At 41.2% G+C, this 18,811-nt stretch overlaps 1 protein-coding gene across 1 annotated transcript in view; it reads right to left on the bottom strand.

Moving 5' to 3' along the window:
- Nucleotides 1–18,811, bottom strand: part of LOC126248048 (xaa-Pro aminopeptidase 3-like) — a 230,057-nt gene that overhangs the window by 33,196 nt on the left and 178,050 nt on the right. Inside the window, exon 4 of the mRNA XM_049948682.1 lies at nt 10,110–10,413. Within this exon, the coding sequence (XP_049804639.1) occupies nt 10,110–10,413 (304 nt within the window). The remainder of the gene's footprint in view (nt 1–10,109; nt 10,414–18,811) is intronic.

The raw sequence follows: 18,811 nt of genomic DNA on the forward strand, positions 1-18,811 counted from the left end.
TTAACTAATTTAGTTAATCGGTTTTCAGCTTATGAGGTCATCGTCACTCTTTAATTGACTATCATCATCAAATAAGTCACAATATTTGTGAACAACACTGGTAAAGATGTTACTCATCTAGACGGAAGTGCAAACACACAGTATATGTCATCTTTGACAGTGCAGTGGTAATGCAATTAAAAGGTAAAAAGTTGAACAATAAATAAAAATGAAGTGGCACACCAGGAAAAACATTAACACTACACTCAAAAAACCATTCCTACATGACAATTGAAATTAATTTAACAATTCCAATAAAATACAATTAGTACTTGAAATGGAAATTAAAGAAAAGCCTAGAGAGGTAGTACATATAGAATGTAATATGGAAGTAGACTAAAAGATGGAATTGATAAATGTCACAACAGAATATATGGAGTATATTGGTAATCACAATAAAATTAAAATAAATAAATACAGGAAAATTGAGGAACAGAAAGAAACAGGCAGTGTAAGGAAGCATTGGAAAATGGAGAGAGGATTTAGATTAAATAAAATTTAGAAGGGGGAAGTATTGAGCTGTGTTTGGTCATTTAATATTAAGTCAGGCCTGGGAGGCCAGATGTTTGTTGATTTCCAGGGCTTCCAACTGGTTGAGTTTTTGGTCTCACCATCACATAGGGAGGATTTTTCTAGGCACAAAGAGAATACCACAATTAAGTAGTAAGTATAAGAACATCTTCCTCCAATTCACCAGCATTATGTACTATGTCCACACCAAATAAGAACCTAAGATCAAAAATAAACAGTGCCACAACTGGCTGAAAAGAGCTTTACCCTGCCACAGCCCACCATTGCCTTCAGAGATGGAGTGAAAGATGAGAAGAAAGAATTGTTCTTAATTGTTTCCTGAGGTTCAAATTTTATTTAACTGTTACCAAAGTGGGTGAATTCAAAATAGATTCCAGATTTTTGGAAAACAATAAAACATAACATCCCATCCCTTAGGAGGCCATTTTGTTATAATGAGTGACCACATAATTATGACTGCTCGTTCTTATTTCATGGGCAATTCAGTTTAGACTAGAAAAGTAATAGTGACAATCTAAACCACAGTATTAGCTGCTCAAAAAACCACTTCTGCTTGCAGACTGCAGCTATCGACAATGTCTGGTGTGCTACCATGTCTTGCTAGTGACATCACAGCCCTGGTTGAGTAAGTTGTGTGCCGGAAGCTGGAATCCATTCTCTCAGTATTCACCAATTGAACAAATTTAACCTGCATATAAAAAAAAGAGCTTTTAAAAAGGTAAGTGGTGCCCCCCCCCCCTTCTTATAATCCTGCAAAATCTCCTCATCAAACTATGTTGCAAAGCTAATAAATTTAGCTCATTTATTAGTAGCTCAATTACACAGCTACAATATGAGTGAAGGTAAATTATATTATTTCAACCAAAGGATAAAATTTCTGTTCAAATATCACACACACTGAAAAACTGAAATGACATCAGGATATCAAATACTAATGTAGTTAAAAAGCAGGATAAAAGGAAAAGTAGATAAGTACACTGGAGAAGACCAATTTGGAATTAGAGAATGCAGAGAGGCAATAGAAGTAATTTTGGCATGATGCATGCTATTGGGGAGAATGATGGATATAAATAGAAGAACTTGGGTTACCTTCACTGAATTAGAAAAAGCTTTTGACAGTGTGAACTGGGAGCTACTCTTCAAAGGTGTGAAAAAATAGGACTTCACTGGAAGGATAGAAGAATGATCAATCAACTGTATAGAACCAAAGCATAAAAATAAACATCAATAATATTGAGGAAGAGACCAGGATTAGAAAAGGAGTTAGACAAGGACGTTGCCTATCTCCATATTTATTTAATGTGTTCATTGAGGAAGCTACTCATATGATGTAGAAGAAGGCAAAGGGAATAAAAGGCAATGGTGAAAGGATACATTGTACTAGATAAGCTGGTGACATTGTGATAGATGGAAAATCTTGGAAAGAAATGAATAGAATGTTGCAAGTCCTATCAGACACTCTCAAACTAAGGAAATTGAAAACTGTTAAACCGAACAGGGTCCCAGTACCTGATAGAATCATTGACACATTCTATACAAAATTTGTGACTTAGTTAGCCCCTCTTTTAACCATAACATACTGTACATGCTTCAGGAGGGGAGGGTGGGGGGAATAAAAGACTGTACCCTGTGGTTTGAAGAACGCACAGGTCACATCCATCTCCATCTACCAGAATGGTAGCAGAAATGGCCCACAAAATTACCATCCATTATATTGAAAACCATTTGTTATAGAATCTTTGAACATTTTCTGAGCTCAAACATACAGATATTTTGAACAAAATGACCTCCTCCATGCAACACAAGTGGATGTCAAATACATCAGCTATGTGAAACCGAACTTGTGCTTTACTCACATGATATTCTGAAAGTCACAGACTATAGATATCAGATAGATGCAGTATTTATTGCCTTCTTTAGAGCATTTGACTCAGTAACACACTCATGATTAATAACAAAGCCAACTTACCAAGTTCCAAGAACCAGTATTAAGTGAGGGATATACTACAGCCCCCTACATATTGCTCTTGCATAAATTGCAAAGAAAATATTAGAATAACTGCAACATGCAAAGAGGTATTTAAGCAGAGTACACAGAGTATGGATGAAGATTCAGAGAATGAGTTGGCTACTGAGTTAAGTTTTGGATAACTACATATAGCACACACACAAGGTGAATAAGGTGAAACTGCGTATCCAGTAGATCATACATTACATTGGACAATTTTCCATGCATGGCCCTCAGTAGTAAGAAAAAAATTTGAAAAGTAGAAATATAAACCCACTAATGAGAAATGTACTTCATAATCTGTAAATGGTAAAGGGATATAAGCTAAGAGGGTGGAAGAACCACCAATATATGAGGCCTTGCACAAGCTCAGTCTGCATAAAAGAAGCCAAGATTTATAGGCAAAAAGGAGAACAGCAGTCAGAGGCAAGAAAGAGAGAGAGAGAGAGAGAGAGAGAGAGAGAGAGAGAGAGAGAGAGAGAGAGAGCTGGCCTGCTAACCTCACTTCCTCTGGATCTCAAATGAAAAAATCCACTACACACAAATAGCTCCCCACGTCGTTTACAATCAAACATCCAGCAGCCAACATGGTACGGTGTGGCACCAGCCTTGCCTCCTATTGTCGCAAACAGCACTGTCATCATGGCACTGCCCCACTTCCACAGGTCAGGTGCCTCCATTGGTATCCTTCCATTGGATGATTATTTATGTCTCCTCCTGTTCACTGTGCAGTCAGTCCACACACAGAGCTTTATTCCAAGCACACCTAGTGTTTCCTCAATCACAGTTCTTTCACCAAATGCACTCTATACTCCAAACTCTATGGCAACCGCACATAATGACCTATCAGTCAGAGTTATTCCAGCCAGTGCCCTCTACAGTCTATGCTGTATGCCAGTTGTGCCTAGTGGTCCATGAATTGGAGTACACCACAGTTCATCACTTTGTGGGACTTTGTCTCAGGCTCATTTCTGAGCTCACGATCTCACAGGACACTGCCTTCACAGACTTCATCCACATATGAACATCCACAGTCCAATGTCAATGATTATCCGCTAGGACATTCCTGTACAGTATCAGTTCTTACTTGCTGGGACATTCCAGTGCTTCAGTGATTACCTGTCAGACTGAATCAAGTAGTACTGACTCTTGTTCCAGTAAACTGTTACTGTATTTTGTTTATCAGACTGAATAAAATGCCATTGTTTCTGCCTACCCAGGCACGTCAATCGTAATGTGTCGATCCCCTCAGTCCCAAACATTACAAATATGTACTCTTTGTGCTTCCAGTGTCTCCTGCCAACCCCATTCGTTTTTTATGTTACTCTTAATTTCCCTGTTCCAAAAACGATCTCACCATTCCACACAATAGCTATTTTCTAAACTACTTCCCACATTTGTTTTTCTGATCTTCCCTCTTTTACCTCTTTCTTTTCGTTCCTCATATGCCATAGCATTTCAGTCGATATAAACTTATCTTGCAATAAACTACTGCTACTCCTGTGTCATCTCAGGTTTTGTTGGGGTGTTTTTCTATTTTTTGCACAATATTTTGACTACTGATCCAGTCCTCTCCTTCAGGTGCTCTGTGTTGAGCTATTATGTGTACTCACTGCCTCGACAGCAACCAGACTGTGAATTATTGTTGGACTTGAGTAGCTATTTAGAGCCGATTATGAGTTTGACTCCTGATGAAAACTATATCCTTTGATGCTGTTTGGTTTCCAGAGCCCATGCAGATATTCCCTGAAACACACACTCTCTTAGCATTTTCCAGCTCTGATGGATGTGATAGCTGGCAAGATTTTAATAAATTGAGTGCTGGACCCAAGCCTTGTTTAAATTGTACCTGTTTATTAGATTTTCCACCACCTTTATTTCAATAGACTTCTTAATTATGTTGTCAAAGAAACTTGGACTTGCACCATGATACTGGTTTCCTCATATTTCATTTCATGATTACATTCGAGATGGAGCTTGGCAACAGATTATTTGCTTGGTTGTTTTAGGCAGGTGTGTTGTCAATGTTCCTTGCATATCTCCTTGATTTTTCTAATAGTCCGCCCCATGTAATACATGTCACACCTGCACGGAATATCATACAAACCTGGTTTTCAGAGACCTAGATCACCTTCAACATTACACTCAAGACTTTTTATCTCTGTTGACAGGAACAAAATACACTGGATGCCATGTCTACATAGGAAGCTACCAATCCTCCTGGATATTAGACCAGCATAAGGTAATACACAATTCTTGGCTGCATTTTTCTTCTGGCAGCAATGCCCACTCAATCTGCTTATTTGAGTACCCATTTCTTCAAAACATTATTTATGTGTTGTAATTCTTCGACAATATTCTCCTTGCCTGAAAGCGTTGAGCTACGTTGTCTAGAGTCCTCGGCACGAAATTTCTTTGCCAAGAGTCACTTATCTACCTACACTGGTCCAATATCCAGAAAGACTGGTAGACTCCTATGGAAAAATGTCATCTAGTGTACTTTTCTCCCATCAGTAAAGATAAGTCTTCTTTGTAATGTTAAGGATGACCTAGGTCTCTGAAAGCTGGGTTTGCACAACATTTCACACAAATGTGGCACGTATTATTTGCAGAAGACTATTAGAACAGTCAAAGAGCGATTCAAGAAACATCAGTAACAGACATGAAAAAAAAAAAAAATCTGCTGTCACTGAGCATTATCTTGAATATTATGCCAAGCTTCTGAGACAGCATAATTAAGGAAACTATCAAAATAAATGTGTCAGAAAATCTTATGAACAGTGATGGAAATTTCTATTTAAATGATGTCTGGATTCCTGCACTCAATTCATTAAGATCTTGCTGGCTATCGCATCCACCAGAGTTGGGAAATGTTAAGAGATTGTGCATTTCAGAGAATATCATTACCCGTTTTGAAAACCAAACCGCATCCTCAAACGACATAGTGGGCACTGGGAGCAGAACTCACAATCAGCTGTAACTAGCAGCATGAGACCAATAATAATACAGTCTGGTTGGACTCCAGTCAGTGAGTATTTATAACAGCATAAGTCACATCACCTGACAAAGATGATGACTGGGTACCTCATAAAATATTGTGCAAAAATTGGAAACAGCAACTCGGCTGTGTTCTCTGAAGCACACCATGACTGCTGCTGGTCCTACTACTACTACTACTTCTACTACTACTATTAGGATTACTACCACACATAAACTCCTTGTCCCCCCCCCCCCCCCCCACTCATTTGTTTTCTTCCTTGATTATAAAAAAGGAGGTATCATATATTACTTTTTTCACTGGAAGGAATAATGATAACAACTCTCCATACAGTTGTGTTGAGTTCTGGTTAGACACACACACACAGAGATATATATTAGAGGGGAAACATTCCACGTGGGAAAAATATATCTAAAAACAAAGATGATGTAACTTACTGAACGAAAGCGTTGGCATGTTGATAGACACACAAATAAACACAAACACACACACAAAATTCAAGCTTTCACAACCAATGGTTGCTTCATCAGGAAAGAGGGAAGGAGAGGGAAAGACGAAAGGATGTGGGTTTTAAGGGAGAGGGTAAGGAGTCATTCCAATCCTGGGAGCGTAAAGACGTACCTTAGGGGGAAAAAAAGACAGGTATACACTCGCGCGCACACACACACACACACATATCCATCCGCACATATACAGACACAAGCAGACATTTGTAAAGGTAAAGAGTTTGGCAGAGATGTCAGTAGAGGCGGAAGTACAGAGGCAAAGATGTTGTTGAATGACAGGTGATGTATGAGCGGCGGCAACTTGAAATTAGCGGAGGTTGAGGCCTGGTGGGTAATGGGAAGAGAGAATATAATGAAGGGCAAGTACCCATCTTCGGAGTTCTGGTAAGTTGGTGTTAGTGGGAAGTATCCAGATAACACAGACGGTGTAACACTGTGCCAAGATGTGCTGGCCATTCACCAAGGCATCTTTAGCCACAGGGTGATCCTCATTACCAACAAACACTGTCTGCCTGTGTCCGTTCATGCGAATGGACAGTTTGTTGCTGGTCATTCCCACATAGAAAGCTTCACAGTGTAGGCAGGTCAGTTGGTAAATCACGTGGGTGCTTTCACACGTGGCTCTGCCTTTGATCGTGTACACCGTCCGGATTACAGGACTGGAGTAGGTGGTGGTGGGAGGGTGCATGGGACAGGTTTTACACTGGGGGCTGTTACAAGGGTAGGAGCCAGAGGGTAGGGAAGGTGGTTTGGGGATTTCATAGGGATGAACCAAGAGGTTGCGAAGGTTAGGTGGACAGCGGAAAGACACTCTTGGTGGAGTGGGGAGAATTTCATGAAGGATGGATCTCATTTCAGGGCAGGATTTGAGGAATGGCTCAAATGGTTCAAATGGCTCTGAGCACTATGGGACTCAACTGCTGTGGTCATCAGTCCCCTGGAACTTAGAACTACTTAAACCTAACTAACCTAAGGACATCACACACATCCATGCCCGAGGCAGGATTCGAACCTACGACCGTAGCAGTCGCACGGTTCCGGACTGCGCGCCTAGAACTGCGAGACCACCGCGGCCGGCCAGGATTTGAGGAAGTCGTATCCCTGCTGGAGAGCCACATTCAGAGTCTTATCCAATCCCGGAAAGTATCCTGTCACAAGTGGGGCACTTGGGGTTCTTCTGTGGGAGGTTCTGGGTTTGAGGGGATGAGGAAGTGGGTCTGGTTATTTGCTTCTGTACCAGGTCGGGAGGGTAGTTGCGGGATGCGAAAGCTGTTTTCAGGTTGTTGGTGTAATGGTTCAGGGATTCCGGACTGGAGCAGATTCGTTTGCCACAAAGACCTAGGCTGTAGGGAAGGGACCGTTTGATATGGAATGGGAGGCAGCTGTCATAATGGAGGTACTGTTGCTTGTTGGTGGGTTTGATGTGGACGGATGTGTGAAGCTGGCCATTGGACAGATGGAGGTCAACGTCAAGGAAAGTGGCATGGGATTTGGAGTAGGACCAGGTGAATGTGATGGAACAAAAGGAGTTGAGGTTGGAGAGGAAATTCTGGAGTTCTTCTTCACTGTGAGTCCAGATCATGAAGATGTTATCAATAAATCCTTACCAAACTTTGGGTTGGAAGGCCTGGGTCACCAAGAAGGCTTCCTCTAAGCGACCCATAAATAGGTTGGCGTATGAGGGGGCCATCCTGGTACCCATGGCTGTTCCCTTTAATTGTTGGTATGTCTGGCCTTCGAAAGTGAAGAAGTTGTGAGTCAGGATGAAGCTGGCTAAGGTAATGAGGAAAGAGGTTTTAGGTAGGGTGGCAGGTGATCGGCGTGAAAGGAAGTGCTCCATCGCAGTGAGGCCCTGGACGTGTGGAATATTTGTGTGTAAGGAAGTGGCATCAATGGTTACAAGGGTGGTTTCCGGGGGTAACAGATTGGGTAAGGATTCCAGGCATTCGAGAAAGTGGTTGGTATCTTTGATGAAGGATGGGAGACTGCATGTAGGTTGAAGGTGTTGATCTACGTAGGCAGAGATACGTTTTGTGGGGGCTTGGTAACCAGCTACAATGGGGCGGCCGGGATGATTGGGTTTGTGAATTTTAGGAAGTAGGTAGAAGGTATGCGTGCAGGGTGTCGGTGGGGTCAGGAGGTTGTTGGAGTCAGGTGAAAGGTTTTGTAGGGGGCCTAAGGTTCTGAGGATTCCTTGAAGCTCCGCCTGGACATCGGGAATGGGGTTACCTTGGCAAACTTTGTATGTAGTGTTGTCTGAAAGCTGACGCAGTCCCTCAGCCACATACTCCTGACGATCAAGTACCACGGTCGTGGAACCCTTGTCCGCGGGAAGAATGACGATGGATCGGTCAGCCTTCAGATCACGGATAGCCTGGGCTTCAGCAGTGGTGATGTTGGGAGTAGGATTAAGGTTTTGCAAGAAGGATTGAGAGGCAAGGCTGGAAGTGAGAAATTCCTGGAAGGTTTGGAGAGGGTGATTTTGAGGAAGAGGAGGTGGGTCCATCTGTGACGGAGGACAGAACTGTTCCAGGCAGGGTTCAATTTGATTGTGTCTTGGGGAGCTGGATCATTAGGAGTAGGATCAGGATTATTTTTCTTCGTGGCAAAGTGATATTTCCAGCAGAGAGTACGAGTGTAGGACAGTAAATCTTTGACAAGGGCTGTTTGGTTGAATCTGGGAGTAGGGCTGAAGGTGACGCCTTTGGATAGGACAGAGGTTTCGGATTGGGAGAGAGGTTTGGAGGAAGGGTTAACTACTGAATTGGGGTGTTGTGGTTCCAGATTGTGTTGATTAGAATTTTGAGGTTTTGGCGGAAGTGGAGCTGGAAGTGGGAGATTGAGTAGATGGGAGAGACTGGGTCTGTGTGCAGTGAGAGGAGGTTGAGGTTTGCTGGAAAGGTTGTGGAGGGTGAGTGAGTTGCCTTTCTGGACGTGGGAAACCAGGAGATTGGATAGTTTTTTGAGGTGGAGGGTGGCATGCTGTTCTAATTTGCAGTTGGCCTGTAGGAGGATGCTCTGAACAGCCAGTGTGGATGTGGGAGAGGAAAGATTGAGGACTTTTATTAAGGATAGGAGTTGACGGTTGTGTTCATTGGCTGAGTTGATGTGTAGGTGAAGGATTAGGTGGGTGAGGGCTATGGATTGTTCAGTTTGGAACTGGTATAGGGACTGATGGAAAGAAGGGTTACAGCCAGAGATGGGAACTTTAAATGTAAGTCCTTTGGGGGTAATGCCAAATGTCAGACAAGCCTGAGTAAATAAAATTTGGGAGTGCAATCTGGCTAGGGTGAAGGCATGTTTGCGGAGGGAATGTAAATAAAACTTAATGGGGTCATTGTGGGGATGTTGTGAGGGTGACATGGTATTAGAAGGTGGAAAGTGTAACATGAGGCTGCAATGAAAATGAAAATAAAAATATATGGGGAGAGATAAAGGTGAACTAGAAAGCAACTGGAGATCTGGTGTGAAAAATATCTTTCCCTCTCCTTTCCTCTTTCCCGATGAAGCAACAGTGTGTTGCGAAAGCTTGAATTTCGTGTGTATGTTTGTGTTTGTTTGTGTGTCTGTCGACCCGCCAGCACTTTCGTTCGGTAAGTCACATCATCTTTGTTTTTAGATATATTTTTCCCACATGGAATGTTTCCCTCTATTATATATATATGACATTTTGGTCTGCTTGTGTCTGTGTATGTGCGGATGGATATGTGTGTGTGTGCGAGTGTATACCTGTCCTTTTTTCCCCCTAAGGTAAGTCTTTCCACTCCTGGGATTGGAATGACTCCTTACCCTCTCCCTTAAGACCCACATCCTTTCATCTTTCCCTCTCCTTCCCTCTTTCCTGATGAGGCAACAGTTTGTTGCGAAAGCTTGAATTTTGTGTGTGTGTTTGTGTGTCTATCGACCTGCCAGCGCTTTCGTTCGGTAAGTCACATCATCTTTGTATATATATTACACACACACACACACATATATATATATATATATATATATATATATATATATATATATATATATAAATTTGTACCTGCATCCATCAGTACCATGTCTCCATCTCTCAAAACCTGGTCATTGTTAATGTAATGAATAATATTGGCACGATCCCCACCAGCTACTACTGGGGGATAAGCAAGTTGCTGTGCCCCATGCATTCGACACTCAAAATCAACATGAGCTTGCAATTCATGTTCTGTTGTGCAATTCTTTGTGATGGACATCGTTGTTGCAATTGCTTTGGATGCTATTTCACATGAAGTCTTCATCAAATTTATTTCTGCATCAGATTTGTAAAGACGCAGGCGGTGAATGAAAGGTCTTGGTGATGACCATGTCTACAAGAGAGAGAAAAAAAATTATGTTTTGGCTATATAAAGCCGTTCAAACACATTCAGAGTGAGTTTTATGACAACACACAAATTATATATTGAATAAAAACATCCACACAAATTCATCCAGAGCCTTGTCTCCTACCAAAATATTTAATTTCAAACTTTCTTGCATTACATTAGATGACACTGATATACAGGGTGATAAACAACAATCTGAAAAGCTTTGACAGATGATCCAGAGCAGACTGTGCTGAGAAATAAATGTTAAGGAAAAAATGCAATACGTTGCACCATTTCCAAGTTAATTAGCCCTGAAATTGGGTAATCTGGCCATGGCATGCACAAATTCAAGTGGCTGCCAGAGACAGTGTCAGAAAACATGGTGTTCTTTGATTGGTTTCCTAAACCCTGAACAAGACAGCAATGCAAATTTGGATGTGGGATGGTAGTAAGAATTAAACCCGAGCCAAAGGCTGAGCAGTCTCGTGCACTCTCATCTATTCTATAAGAACAACTGACAGTAATTGTATCTGGCGAGCTGCTTGAATCTGCACATGAGGTAGCCAGATTGGCTAACTTCAATGCTAATTAACTTGGAAATGGCACAAAGTATCAATTTCTTTTCTTAAGAACTCTTTCTCAGCCAACCTATCCTTAACGCACTTTTCAGACTGTTTCTGACCACCTTGTGTAATATCACAAAGGAAAGTTTCACACATTACTGAGAGAGAGAGAGAGAGAGAGAGAGAGAGACAGTTAGACAGTTCCATTCGGCACCAAAAAATTAAGTGACGAGGGGGGGGGGGGGGGGGGGTTAGCACACTGGTAGCACACTGGTGAGATGATAGTTTTATACAATTATCAAGGACAAGGCTAGATGATCAATAAAATAAAACAAAAAACTATAATAACTGAAAGTGTTATTACATGAACACATCTATACAGCATTTTTCAACAGCACAATAACTAATTATACCAGTTATAAAATTTACACATACAGCTTTGTGACTTACTAATTACATAGCCAACTACAGCACATTAGTTACTTTTTGAGATCTTTCTATTGATACAAATACTAAATAAACCCATCCCAACAGGCCAAAGAAAGCCCAATGGTACCGACAAATGGCTATGTCATCCTCAACCAATAGGTGTCACTGAATGTGGACATGGAGGGATTAAAGGTCAGCATACCACTCTTCCAGCCATTGTCAGTTGTCAGTTTTCTATACTGTACCACTACTTGTCAATCAAGTAGATCCTCAAATGGCCTCACAAGGGCTGATTGCAACCCGCTTGTCAACAGCATTCGGCAGACCTGGACAGTCACTCATCCAAGTGCTAGCCAAGCCCACCGGTACTTATCTTTGGTCATCTGACAGGAACCAGTGTTACAAGTGTGGCAATGTCATTGGCGATACAGATACCCCTGGTCACAGTGGGGCAATGTTAATCAAAAAGTTAACTTCATTAAACATTAATCTGTTACTAAACAAGTTAACATTGTCAAATGTCAGGGCATTACTTTACAGTAGATTTATTACAAGTTAAAGTTAATCATTTATCATTAATTCATAACAGTAAACTTTATGTTGTGGGAGTAGTGAAATGAGCAAATGAATCAAATCCATTACTGTTGATTAAATAAGAAATTTTTGAAGTTCAAGGATAAATAAAAAACACTTTAATCATTTAGTTTTGTAATTATTTAGGATCAATATTAAATCGTGGGAGAGTCAAAATAATGGTGTCTGCCAAATATTCTCCTTGAAACTGAACTTTTGCTGCAGTTTTAAATCTTTATCAGCTTGTCAAATGACTTTGATTTGATATGTAACAACGAAGTTTATTATGCACTGGTCCACACTAACTTGAAACACACTACTGCTAATTGCTGCAGTGCTAAAAGACTCTCCAATGGTTCTCTGTCATATTCTTTTAACCGGGTTACTGCTATTAGCTCTGCTGTCAATATCTGAATGCCCAGGACTGATTTTTCTTTTTGAGTTTCTTTGCCCAGACCCTTTCTTCAACTATTTCTTCAAACTGTACATACCACAATTCATGTGCTCTGCTTATGTGTTCTTTCAAATTGTTAAGGATTGAAGTGTGAGTTATAATTGTTGATTTTTTGAGGCAAGCACAGTTTACAATCGATAAGTATTTGTTCTCCTGATCTGGCTGCAAAATTAGTCCGGGATACTGCCCACATTGAGGCTGATCCCTCACCTGTGGGAGGTCGTCTCGAGGTGTGGCAGGGGGCGAAAGACATTCCGGAGTGCTGAACGGAAGGCCTCTCCAGTTTGTCTGACGAACCGGTTTCAGGCTCTGTCTCAGGCTGATACTGATCTTCGGCCGGACACGGCTGCTTGTCCTGTTCCAGAGGTTGCCCCTCAGTCTGCATGATCCGGGCGGTAGCAGAGGGTGGGCTTACTGGTAGTTGGGAGCTTCAACGTCATGGGCGTAATGGGGCCTCTTAGGGATATGGCAGCAAGAGAGGGGAAGAAAACCAATGTGCACTCTGTGTGCATACCGGGGGGAGTCATTCCAGATGTGGAAAGTCCTTCCGGATGCCATGAAGGGTACAGGGTGCACCCATCTGCAGGTGGTCGCTCATGTCGGCACCAATGATGTGTGTCGCTATGGATCGGAGGAAATCCTCTCTGGCTTCTGGCGGCTATCTGATTTGGTGAAGACTGCCAGTCTCGCTAGCGGGATGAAAACAGAGCTCACCATCTGCAGCATCATTGACAGGACTGACTGCGGACCTTTGGTACAGAGCCGAGTGGAGGGTCTGAATCAGAGGCTGAGACGGTTCTGCAACCGTGTGGGCTGCAGATTCCTCGACTTGCGCCATAGGGTGGTGGGGTTTCGGGTTCCGCTGGATAGGTCAGGAGTCCACTACACGCAGCAAGCGGCTACACCGGTAGCAGGGGTTGTGTGGTGTGGACTGGGCGGTTTTTTAGGTTAGATGGCCTCGGGCAAGTACAGAAAGGGCAACAGCCTCAAAGGGTGCGGGGCAAAATCAGGACCTGCGGGGACCAAGCAGCAATCAGTATTGTAATTGTAAACTGTCGAAGCTGCATTGGTAAAGTACCAGAACTTCAAGCACTGATAGAAAGCACCGAAGCTGAAATCGTTATAGGTACAGAAAGCTGGCTGAAGCCAGAGATAAATTCTGCCGAAATTTTTACAAAGGCACAGACTGTGTTCAGAAAGGATAGATTGCATGCAACCGGTGGTGGTGTGTTTGTCGCTGTTAGTAGTAGTTTATCCTGTAGTGAAGTAGAAGTGGATAGTTCCTGTGAATTATTATGGGTGGAGGTTACACTCAACAACCGAGCTAGGTTAATAATTGGCTCCTTTTACCGACCTCCCGACTCAGCAGCATTAGTGGCAGAACAACTGAGAGAAAATTTGGAATACATTTCACATAAATTTTCTCAGCATGTTACAGTCTTAGGTGGAAATTTCAGTTTACCAGAAATAGACTGGGAGACTCAGATGTTTAGGACGGGTGGTAGGGACACAGCATCGAGTGACATTATACTGAGTGCACTATCCGAAAATTACCTCGAGCAATTAAACAGAGAACCGACTCGTGGAGATAACATCTTGGACCTACTGATAACAAACAGACCCGAACTTTTCGACTCTGTAAGTGCAGAACAGGAAATCAGTGATCATAAGGCCGTTGCAGCATCCCTGAATATGGAAGTTAATAGGAATTTTAAAAAAAGGGAGGAAGGTTTATCTGTTTAGCAACAGTAATAGAAGGCAGATTTCAGACTACCTAACAGATCAAAACAAAAATTTCTGTTCCGACACTGACAATGTTGAGTGTTTATGGAAAAAGTTCAAGGCAATCGTAAAATGCGTTTTAGACAGGTACGTGCCGAGTAAAACTGTGAGGGACGGGAAAAACCCACCGTGGTACAACAACAAAGTTAGGAAACTACTGCAAAAGCAAAGAGAGCTTCACTCCAAGTTTAAACGCAGCCAAAACCTCTCAGACAAACAGAAGCTAAACGATGTCAAAGTTAGCGTAAGGAGGGCTATGCGTGAAGCATTCAGTGAATTCGAAAGTAAAATTCTATGTACCGACTTGACAGAAAATCCTAGGAAGTTCTGGTCTTACGTTAAATCTGTAAGTGGCTCAAAACAGCATATCCAGACACTCCAAGATGATGATGGCATTGAAACAGAGGTTGACACGCGTAAAGCTGAAATACTAAACACCTTTTTCCAAAGCTGTTTCACAGAGGAAGACCGCACTGCAGTTCCTTCTCTAAATCCTCGCACAAACGAAAAAATGGCTGACATCGAAATAAGTGTCCAAGGAATAGAAAAGCAGCTGCAATCACTCAACAGAGGGAAGTCCACTGGACCTGACGGGATACCAATTCGATTCTACACAGAGTACGCGAAAGAACTTGCCCCCCTTCTAACAGCCGTGTACCGCAAGTCTCTAGAGGAACGGAGGGTTCCAAATGATTGGAAAAGAGCACAGGTAGTCCCAGTCTTCAAGAAGGGTCGTCGAGCAGATGCGCAAAACTATAGACCTATATCTCTGACGTCGATCTGTTGTAGAATTTTAGAACACGTTTTTTGCTCGAGTATCATGTCGATTTTGGAAACCCAGAATCTACTCTGTAGGAATCAACATGGATTCTGGAAACAGTGATCGTGTGAGACCCAACTCGCTTTATTTGTTCATGAGACCCAGAAAATATTAGTTACAGGCTCCCAGGTAGATGCTATTTTCCTTGACTTCCGGAAGGCATTCGATACAGTTCCGCACTGTCGCCTGATAAACAAAGTAAGAGCCTGCGGAATATCAGACCAGCTGTGTGGCTGGATTGAAGAGTTTTTAGCAAACAGAACACAGCATGTTGTTATCAATGGAGAGACGTCTACAGACGTTAAAGTAACCTCTGGCATGTCACAGGGGAGTGTTATGGGACCATTGCTTTTCACAATATATATAAATGACCTAGTAGATAGTGTCGGAAGTTCCATGCGGCTTTTTGCGGATGATGCTGTAGTATACAGAGAAGTTGCAGCATTAGAAAATTGTAGCGAAATGCAGGAAGATCTGCAGCGGATAGGTACTTGGTTCAGGGAGTGGCAACTGACCCTTAACATAGACAAATGTAATGTATTGCGAATACATAGAAAGAAGGATCCTTTATTGCATGATTATATGATAGCGGAACAAACACTAGTAGCAGTTACTTCTGTAAAATATCTGGGAGTATACGTGCGGAACGATTTGAAGTGGAATGATCATATAAAATTAATTGTTGGTAAAGCGGGTACCGGGTTGAGATTCATTGGGAGAGTCCTTAGAAAATGTAGTCCATCAACAAAGGAGGTGGCTTACAAAACACTCGTTCGACCTATACTTGAGTATTGCTCATCAGTGTGGGATCCTTACCAAATCGGGTTGACGGAGGAGATAGAAAAGATCCAAAGAAGAGCGGCGCGTTTTGTCACAGGGTTATTTGGTAACCGTGATAGCGTTCCAAAGAAGAGCGGCGCGTTTCGTCACAGGGTTATTTGGTAACCGTGATAGCGTTACGGAGATGTTTAGCAAACTCAAGTGGCAGACTCTGCAAGAGAGGCGCTCTGCATCGCGGTGTAGCTTGCTCGCCAGGTTTCGAGAGGGTGCGTTTCTGGATGAGGTATCGAATATATTGCTTCCCCCTGCTTATACCTCCCGAGGAGATCACGAATGTAAAATTAGAGAGATTCAAGCACGCACGGAGGCTTTCAGACAGTCGTTCTTCCCGTGAACTATACGCGACTGGAACAGAAAAGGGAGGTAATGACAGTGGCACGTAAAGTGCCCTCCGCCACACACCGTTGGGTGGCTTGCGGAGTATAAATGTAGATGTAGATGTAGATTATTTAAATCCACCCACAGATTTTCATCAGTTGTAGAGCTAAAGTCCGATTCCATGATTTAGTTTCTACACACTATCTACTAACAAAACGTAGTACATGTGAACTTAGTAAACAAACGACAATAAACAGCCAACACCTGCAGTTTCTCTCACTCGCACTCGGCTGTTTACATCAGTTGCACGCACTCCAGCATGGCCACACAGGTACATGACCTGAACTTGTCAGAACATGATTTCCGCACATCGTGTGGTGTCATTTTTGTCATAAAGAGTGGGTACCTAATAAATGATTAAAGGGTTCAAAGAAAGTTAATGGAAGTTATAGAGTCTATTAATGATTTTTTCCAAATTAACTTAAAAGTTGGTGCATTACTCAAAAATAAACTTTGTTAATTAATGATTCGTGGATTAACTGTCTTGTGCCCAGCAATGCCCCTTGCAAAATTTTGGATGTATGGAAATTTAACTGTAATTTTGTTTCCATGTTAAACTACAAGTCCATGATAATTGATTATGTGAGTTGTTTACATGTCAGAGGAAGGGAAGGGTGTATTACATTAAATTTTAGATTCCCAGTAGTGAGCTGAATAAGCCACTTTACAAATTAGGAGAAAGACAAAGATATATCACCTGCAGCAAAATCATGCTTCATGGAGTACTCATCTGTTCAACAGAAACTTTGGGTTGATATCTGCTTTAATTACTTAACACACATCACTCTTTGTAATACCTACATCCAAAACAAGTTTTTTGCAACAAGTATATGTTCTAGAAGACAACCTCTCTGCTTTCAGGAACAACAATATTTTTCATCTGGACTGTTACTAGATTTATTTACTTCACAGTTTTGATTTGAGCATGTCCGCCACTCTCAAGTGATAATGCACCATATCACTTGAGAATGGCACACATGTAAAACTCGTGATTGTTAAATAAATGAATTCAGTAACAGTCTAGACAGAACTCGTTTTCAGATCTGAAATACTGTTGGGTTGTGGACACACACACACAAAGAAAAAAAAATGAAAGCTCTCTGCTGATCATAAGATTAGATAAGACAAGAAATTGTGAGAGACTAAATACTGAATAGCAATCAAGTCAGTGAGGACACAAGTAGTGAATAAGTATCTCTCTATTCCATAAACAGTTCTAAGAATGTTAAGAGAGTAGGGTGTAGAAGGGTATGGGGAGTGAGAGGGAGAGAGAAAATCCAGGTGATGTAGATGTGTAAGAAAAACCCATTAATGAATCATTTGGAAGACAAGCAAATTATAATTTTGTAACAAGATGCTATGGTCATCCAAAAAGGACTACTTCATACTGAATTTATCTCATTTCTCTGGATTATTACTCGAAATGTGTGTACACCTCAGAGAAGAAACAGTCAGTTACTACACTTGACAGCTAAAACATCTTATTTTTAATAACAGAATCATACATTTGAGAAGTCAAACAGAGTGAACTTCTCCATGAATGGTGAGAATGAAGGCATTTTAAAATAAGAGAAAGTCATTTCTGGATTCTGGAAAAATACCAGAACAGACACTATTCTACTTACGTATGTTTTATGTTCAATTATGCTGAATGATTTTCTATCAAAAACGATCTGCTTTTGACAAACATGTATCACATCTTAATCTCAATAGATACGTTAAACAAAACAATGTTGAAAGCTTCATATGGATTTAAACACACTCACTGCCAAAACTCAACCACAATTCACTTCTACGGCAGAACAACGTTCTTCTGATCTGTCAGAGGTAAATCTATTAATGAGCACATACAAAATACAAGGCTTCTCAATGAAAATAGGACCTTAATTGTGACAGTATTATGGGTAAAGCTATGAAATAGTTTCGCCATGTTCTAGTTCATATTTCAGTAAACTTGCATCATGGTCAACACTTAAAAATAAGAAAGGAAAAAATGCACTAACCGTGGAAAATCAGAAAGTTGCAGTAAAACAGAAAAAGCATATTGTGTTCAGTCTCCTTTTAATTATGCCCACATGAGAAGTGAACAAAACTGCCAGTGCCATTAGTTATTATTTATTTATTCAACTTATGATTGCTCAGAATATATTTGCACTTTACCATCTTATAGAGGTAAACTTTTTCTTAATTTGCACATATTCCTCATTTGCAGATTTAAGTTAATCAGCATTAGCAGCACTAATCATATATTAAAGAGCTCAGTGCTTTAATAGAAATGCCTTAACATATCACAACACAAACTATCTATGCAAATGTCAGAACGTCAATACCTCAGGATGTTTACATTAGTAAGCAATTTTGTGCATGTCTTTTACATTATAACTCTGAAATAATTATTTTTATGTACTGAATAAAATGTGTGATTGTGGAACATAGTAGATTGAGACAGTCTAGTATCACAAAACATACACAGACACCCTTTGCACTTAGTGAGGCTAATTGATGATACAAGAGTATTTTTTAAATATTTTGCAAGAGGCAGACTGAGATGAAATTTGTAAG

Source organism: Schistocerca nitens, chromosome 3, assembly GCF_023898315.1.
Source record: "Schistocerca nitens isolate TAMUIC-IGC-003100 chromosome 3, iqSchNite1.1, whole genome shotgun sequence".
NCBI classification, from domain to species: domain Eukaryota; kingdom Metazoa; phylum Arthropoda; class Insecta; order Orthoptera; family Acrididae; genus Schistocerca; species Schistocerca nitens.